The sequence below is a fragment of the Morone saxatilis genome, unplaced genomic scaffold (genome assembly GCF_004916995.1).
Source record: "Morone saxatilis isolate NCDOM2014 unplaced genomic scaffold, NCSU_SB_2.0 Contig11, whole genome shotgun sequence".
Classification (NCBI taxonomy): Eukaryota; Metazoa; Chordata; class Actinopteri; family Moronidae; genus Morone; species Morone saxatilis.
The window spans coordinates 13,260,767-13,268,952 of NW_023339663.1; the positions used below are offsets into that span (position 1 = coordinate 13,260,767).

General features: G+C 37.8%; 1 protein-coding gene across 2 annotated transcripts in view; it reads right to left on the reverse strand.

Annotated features, from left to right (window-relative positions):
• Positions 1-8,161, reverse strand: part of pde3b (phosphodiesterase 3B) — a 46,542-nt gene extending 38,381 nt beyond the window's left edge. The window contains exon 1 of one of the 2 annotated variants that reach the window (XM_035682521.1): positions 7,219-8,161. In XM_035682521.1, coding sequence (XP_035538414.1) covers positions 7,219-8,106 — 888 coding nt within the window. In that variant the 5' untranslated portion in view covers positions 8,107-8,161. The remainder of the gene's footprint in view (positions 1-7,218) is intronic. The other variant, XM_035682520.1, reaches the window with a different exon arrangement.
• Positions 8,162-8,186: the final 25 nt, after the last annotated feature.

Here is an 8,186-nt window from a genome sequence, read left to right on the forward strand (position 1 = left end):
AATACAATAATCCTACCTCAAAAATATTATCTCCACTTTATTCTCTTCATCTCAAAAAACCTAACTGGCTCTCAGAGACACATGCTGATATAATTTTGGGGAAAAACAGGTTGCCATTTAGGTTGGATGATAAAACTGTTTCGGAAAACAGTCCTTTGTAATAAATAAATTTTAAGCACACACACCCAAATATTCAGCAGATAATTAGCACTTATATTTCTCACTTACAGATAGTGTTTACCAAATTCTCAATTTGTCACTTTGAACATCACAAAGTGCAAGAATAATCTTGCAATAAAATTAGCGAATACAGTTTTACAGCACTCATTCTCAGTGTCACAATTACACAATTCACTGACCTATTTAGGTTTTCTATTGAAGAAGAATTTAACACAATAGCACAACGCAGTTAATGCAATAAACCTAGGATTCAGTGAGCCTGACCCCTGGTACTTGCAGTCCAATTCATAAAGCTTTGGTTGTGCAAGAGGTTTTGAGTTAAAACAGAAAAATGAGACTGGAAATCATCAGAGCAAAGATTAACAGTAACTGGAACAGGCTAAATGAGACAATGTTATCTCCAACAATGCATGTGTTTAAAGTGTGGTCTTCTGTTTTCATGTGAAAATGTGGTAGATAGAAACATGTGTCCTGCTTTATGATTTCTAATTGAGCAGTCTTAACATTGTTTCAATACATTGTGTACAAAGACTCTAAAATGGCAGCAACCAGGAGGTGTTTTCCTTCCATCGGTCAGTCTGGCACGTTTAAGGATCGCACCAACGCAACATCACGTACAAGCAAAGAAAACTAAGAAACTGACCTTTAAGAAAAATGAGTGACCATAACATGACATGTTGAATGAGTAAGTCTGTACATAACCAACGCTTATTTGCATTTTTGCTTGGTTCTCGCTTTAAGATCACAAACAGATAATAATTGTACAGGGTTGTTCAATTCCATTTAGAAGAAGTTGATGTTGACACAAGATGATTTAATGCCATAGTGACAGAGTGTCAAAGAAAATATTTTATGACGCACTGTTAGGCCTCGCCAAGGTTAAAAATATTTTCATAAGCTTGTCCTAATATAAAAAAAATATAAATATTTTAAGAAATAACAATGACTAAAGAAGCATCATGGAGCAATGCCTGATTGGCATGTGTGTATCCAACACTGGTGTTAAAAAAATCTGTACGTATCTGGTGACATTTGCTGAATTTGAATTAAGTCTTCTAAATCTATGTGATCAATAGCTGTGTTTAAATGGACCCTAATATTCCACCAATAACTGGAATACATTAAAACTTCAATTAAAAGCAGCAGCACCTGCTGTACACGTTTTGACAAATAAGCGCTGGTCTCAATTAGATGCTTTGTATAGATTTTATAGAAATGCTTTGGATGTATAAAACCTCTTAGAGCCCACTGGGTCGCACACTTGAGCGAGTTCTAAGCTACTTTTGTCAATATGGACGTGATGCACATCGTTAAATCAATCGTTAAATGATTAAGAATTTATGTTATTCGATAGCCTAATTTTTATTGTGGTGGTGTAAACCTTTAATAATCCGTTCAAAAGGAAAATATTAGCACCTAATAGCACTTGATCCGATCGTTTCAATCTGTTTGGAATATATATATTTATTGTGCGCATGTTCTCCCTACTAGGGGGTAATGTAGTGGAGGGTTATGACTTGTGCACATACTTTTATAGGGTTATAAAATAATAACACAGAGGCTCCATAGTCTGCACCAAGACAATCTACTTTTTATTGTTTCCAGCATTATCAGCAGCATTACAGATACACTCCTTCCATTTTCTAACGTCCACAAAAAAATCCCTAGACATATAGGCTGCTTAACTGTTTAAATTCACTCCATAGCATTTCACTAAAATAGCTTACATTTACATTAGGTGAAGTGAATGTGGCAAAACCACTCTTTCTTCTTCTCCGATTTAACGCTTAACAGCAGGAGAAGCCATTTGCGAATGTCAAAAGTTATATTCGGATTAAATGTTTTTGGGCATGTAAAGGCACATTTTATCGGATCACTTTATTTAGCGTCCATGTAAACGGTTAAGTTGGAATCTCTCTTGTCCATGTAACCGCACTTAATGAAGCTGTACAGCGTGTTGATATTTGCTGTAAGATGTAGCACTCGTTTGTAACTCTGAAAAAGCTCATGGTCCGTGGTAATATACAAATAAAAAGAATACTAGTTTGCTGAAACAAATGGGATGGGCTGAAGGAAAATTTTGATTATTTAGGTAGATCCAAACATTTATCGTACCAGTGTGTCCATTTCCTATTTAAGTCCGTATGGTTTTCTGTCATTTGGTTTCAGGAAGACATTTTAGAGACATCTGTTTTTAAGAGAACTGTCAAGTTCTTGAATTAGACACCTTCCACTCATTTATCTTCACCTCTGTATACTTGTAAACTTAAAGGTGTTCTCTTCTAAACAAACTTAGTTGTGTTTACATTCAGTGTTTTGAAGTAAAATATACTGCACATATGATTCTATTTGGATGTATGTCCTACTTTATTAAATACCTGCAAAGTAGATTTTTAAAAATGTTTTATTTATACATTTATTGGCACATAGCTAATCTTTAGGACACATTACCACCCCCAAACTGTTAATATGCAGGATTGTGTGACACTTTTCACTTTCATTTTAAAAGACATGGCCAGACTGTAGGTAGACATATTTGGCAGGTCAAGCTACAAAGTAGAATGTTCTAAAAAAAATTAAACGTAGAAGCTAAATTAATCTTATTAGCCTAAATGATGAATATCTTTGGCGTTTGTGCAGTCCAAAGACAAATAATATGAATAATCAAAGTTTTCCTCTATAGCGCCACGAGTTGCCAGAAACTACTCCATGCAGTGTAGGCTAATGTTTTTCACTTTGTCTACACAGTGCACACAGTAAGGATACACAATTAGCAACTGTTAATTAACTTCTGGTGTTAGAACACCAAATAATACCTTTAGGTGGTTCGGGGTTCTGTCTGCAATTACTTCTGGTGGGTGAAGAAATAAAAAACAAGACAAAACATGTGAAACCCTGAATGTTTAAATAAAATATTCGTACTTGTGTGTCACTCAGCTTCTTACGTGCATTATTGCAGCTCTAATATAGCCTAGTGTAAATGACAAATGAGAAGCCTAACAAATAAAAACAAGCAAAATGTTTAAAATACCAACATTTTGATCACAGAAATGTTGGACATATGTATACTCGGTGTCTGATGGCACAACTCTCACTATGGGGCACATCGTCCGAAACAAGAACTAAAGAATATTTAAGACATCTCACACATCAGATGGTTCCAACATGAATAGAAAATGTTAGAAGGATTCTCATGATGGGTAGAAATCTAAATTATAGAAACATTAATGCAGCTTTCTAATTTTGCTAAAGTACCTGATGATGTAGCCCTCAGATGTAACACAGTACATAGCCGAGTCTCAAAACATCAGTGTCACAATATATCAAATACATACGTGAAATGGAAGCAAAGAACTTAACGATGTAAAGGCGTCTACTGGCATTTCCGCCATTATTTTCTGTATTAGGACACCTCGAAGTGTACTGCAGGTAAATAGGAAAGCTGTGTTTACGTTATTATCCATTTATTAAAGTTTGTTGGGAATGACTTTAACTCCTGGTTAGGTCCTTTTCACCAGTAAGTTATCGGTTAGTTATATAGCGTAGTGTTGCTGTAGTTACCCTCATAATAGGACACAAATTAAAGACGTTGGATAAACTGTACAGACCTTTATTTGGGGTTTATTTCTCCATAACTATGTCGTTAAATGATAAATAAAAAAATGCTGAGGATGGTTTGAAAATTGTGACAATGATTTCTATGTTTTCTTAATATCTAGTTTACCGGCTTCAGTTTGCACTTTTGTGTTTTCTGACCAAAACGACTTCCCTTTTATCTATATGATGCAAAAAAAAACTCTACCCAACCATTGTTCCAAGGTGATGTGTGTGCACAATTCATGAAAATATTATCAAAAATCGCAATATGCAAATCTTAGAAGCTGCAATTTGTTGATGAAGGTAAAATGTGTGACAAACAGCATTAAAATGAAGTACTGTAGTTCTGCAGAGACGGCCCTGACCTACAAATCTAGTTCTCCAGTTTTTATTTATGTTTGTTAACACATCACAAACACATTTGGTACAGATCCCCCAAAAAATGTCACATTGTCAGGATTTTGTTTTTTCATTGACGATTAAATGTGTGATGGAAAAATGATAATTTCCACAAAAATTGTTTATTATTTTAATGGCAATATGATATCTTTTACCATAACCCTAACTTACTGTATATACAACCATGTGTTGCTGCACCTTCCTGCCTTGCTGAAAGACAGGAAAACCAATGACCCTCTCAGAACACAGAAGGTGCGCGCCGAGCGAGAAGAGAGGAGAGGGAAGCGCCGGTCTCTCGCTCTATTAGTTTTGTGTGTAAAATGTGTGAAAATGAAAAACATGTGTGACATCACCAGTGAACCCTGAGTGACTCCTTTCAAAGTCTTGCTTTGTGCCTTTTTATTTTCCCTGCCTCTGACGCAGAAACTGTCAGGGTTTTTTTCGTTTTGTTTTTATAAAATCACTCATACATGGAGATGTTAAACTTCAAAAGATTATTTCTTGTGCTCAGTTTACAGCTCTCCTTCACTGATTATTCCTGATTATCACACCCAGCAAAGGAAATGTCTTTTCTGCCGTCAGCAGCTAACATTCAAAACAAAAAATCTTGAGAAAGAGGAAAACAGCATTTTTAGTAGATACACATCTATGACAGTTCCTTACATTATGGGCTATATAGCAAAGACTTTAGGCCTCAGTAAGTGAGATCTATCCCAGCATGCTCTGGGCACAACACCCCAGACAGGTTGCCAGTAAGCTGCATCACAGGGCTGACACATTCACCCCCACATTCAAAACTAACGGGCAATTCAGACTTTAATTCACCTGAGTGGCATTTCACAGGCATTTATGTTGTTTGTCCTATTTACTTACTAAGAAAAACTTGACTTTACTGGCAGAGAGGCGACCAAACATGTCTTTAAGGACAGTCTGATGATGACGCAGGCGATAACATATGCCTGCAATTCTGGTTATCTTTTCACCCAGTATACATTGCAATGGATGTCAGATACCCAGCTGATAAGATGGCACTGCAATATACATTTCACTCACCACTTTGGTGTAACTTTTTGTTATTCTTTTCACACATTTTCCACATCTCTGTCTTTAAATTCATGCTCATGTGATTTTACACGGCATAAAATAAGTTAAATAAACTATTTTGGGGATGTGGGGCAGGCAAATAACGTGCTAAAAATAAATAATAATAAAAAATGAATTAAAGAAATCATTACCAATTAAAAGATACAAGATTTTTTCATGCAAGTAATCAAACAGAAAATGATGTAGGTGAGTGTAGTACTGTGAGTGTACCACAAGCTTTAGACACCTACCTACATTGAGACCGGAAAACTAACTGTGGCACACAAAGGGGGAGCAATTCAGTTTTACTCAAGACCAGACAGTTTCAAGTCTCTGAATATGTCATCACTGAAGTACGTTTTAGGTTGCGGGCTACAATGGATGTGAACTGAGTCAAATTGGTATACATATATACATATATACTCATATATTTTTTTTTTTTTTGGTTTAATAAATCACACATTTTCTGTAAATAATGTTGGAGCAACATCCTTATAAAGGTTAAAAAGGTTGGCTTCCATCACAAAACTTGCTTAAAAAAAAATATCCCAGCCTCCATATTTTATTATTATTCTCACTAATTTTCAGTAACACAGATTAAAGCGTAGTGATGGCGTCAAACAATTGTCAAGTCAAACAATAGCCTGTGCTCATATTCAAACGGGCTCCTGAATGAGCCAACCTGTTTTTCTATTTTAGTTTTCATGCACTGTTTAAGGCCTAACTCAATGTGACTGCTAATCTGCTAATAGTCTAAAACACAATGAAGTGAAAAACAACTGCTGGAAATTGCACAACTGAGACACGCTGGATATACATTTTTAGTTCTGTTATCAGTTCCAACAAAGCCTGAAGGACACAACAACAATGCGTGTGAGCTGATGTCTTGGCATCCACTTAAAAAAAATAAACAGCATTTTTTTTGTTTGTAAATACAGTTTTAGGATACTACTGACAATAATGTGACCATTCTGTCAACACTGTTTACATACAAATTAAAGCAAAAGCTTGCATCAGCTCCTTTTGTCCACAACATGTTGTACGCAACATGATAGTCTTCATTTTGAATGGATACCACTCGATATAGGTGTATTGGTTTACAAAACTAAAGCAAAAGTAGTGAGGAGCATCACTTTGAGGTGGACCTGTTAGCTACTGTATGTAAACAGACTGGTTTTATACAGCTTGTAGAGGCGTGTGTATACAAGCAAACAAAAACAAGAAGACACACACTGAATGTGGACTGTGAACACTGAATAATCCCTGCGTGTGCTCACCATCCCATTGTTTTGTTGACTGCTACAGTCAGATGGAACCGAAGGCCACATCACTTGCTATGCTGCTGGTTGTGTTGTTCCTCTGGCTGCAGGATGCAGATGGACACTCACATTTCATTGATTTATGTAGCGTATGGACTTTTTAAATGAATATGCTCCCTAGGAAAAATTTAGATAAACATTACTGGTGTCATGATGACAGGAAGTGTTGCAGGCGAGCAGGCTGCACACACTTGCATGTTGAATGTTGATATTTTATTGTTTATAGGCTATAAATAGACATTTTAGTGTGGCTTTTATGCTGAAATGTTCATTTTAAAAAGGGAATATGGACAAAGCCATTGCTCTATATTTATAAAAAAAAACAAAAAACAAACATACAGGCCTGTATGATACACTGCAAAAAATATTGTCAGATTGCCTTCGAGAAAGCATAGTTTATAATAATCTTATACTTATATTTACTTATTAAATATCTGATGTTGGACAGCTCATTTGGAGAACACATTTTGTTCAGTGAGAGGGGATGTTTTTTTTCTCTGTAGTCTGATTTGCTTTGTGTGTGTGTGTTGCTTTTTTCACGAGTGTTTTCCTCCTCTGATGCACATGTGTACTCGGGGCAGCTGTGGATGATCAGTGGGCCTACTTTTTGAACTACAACAACAGACTGACTGGGACCTACCTGTTCTCTGGATATACAGGGCAACGAAGGTCTGCGAGGCATTTTACAACTGCCATAATAGCTGGTCGACGTTTCCCCCAGTGAAACACAACTGGACCTTCTCCTAGGTCTGATCACAGGGACCTTTTCCTCCGCGGTGGAAATCCCACTCGGCGCTTCCCTCGACGGGTAGTAGCGGTCAAAGCAGAGCCCCAGCAGGGATCCAGAAACCCCCGCAAAGCAGGCGAAGAGCGGTCTGAGCAGTGCGGGCAGACCGCTCAAACTTGTGAAAGAAACCAGCCACACAACGCTGGCGAACACCAGTATAAGAACACTGTGTTTGAGTTTGAGAGTGGGGATCAGGGTGAGCAGACCCACACATCCCAACACGAATAACAACCTGCCCACCATTTGCATCTGGTGTTGGTCCTCTCCCCATTGCAAAAACCGCAAAACCAAAAAATCCCCGAGGTAACACGATGCTGGCAGTGACACGAGCCAACATTTGCTGCTCTCCTTCTTTTTCCTCCTCAGGTAAAACGTTAGAAAGAAGAACGCACATCCTATGCTGAACAGAGGACTGATGGACTGGGAGAAGCCCGACAGAAAAGTCCGCAAATCCCAGAGCGAGTCACTTTGCAAGCTCCTAGAAATGAGAAAAGAAAGCGCGAAGATCACAAACGCGCCGACGTACAGGGCAGAGACCTTTAACAATTTTGAATTAAGTACGTCTTCGTTGCAAAACCTGCACACGTTGAACAAAAAGCCCCTCTGATGGTCCTGTTTGAGAGGGGTGACGCAGCTCTTCACATAGCCGTTCCTGAAGCCCTCTGAGCTGTTTACACTCCCAGCTCCGTCGTGGTGCCTTATTTTACTGTGCAAAACCTCTCCTTCCTCCCGTGCAGCCATGGCTCGACTGTATGCTCCTCGTATCCTCGCTGCTTTTTTTTTTTTTTTTTTTTTTTAAAGGGGGGGGGGGGGGGGGGGGG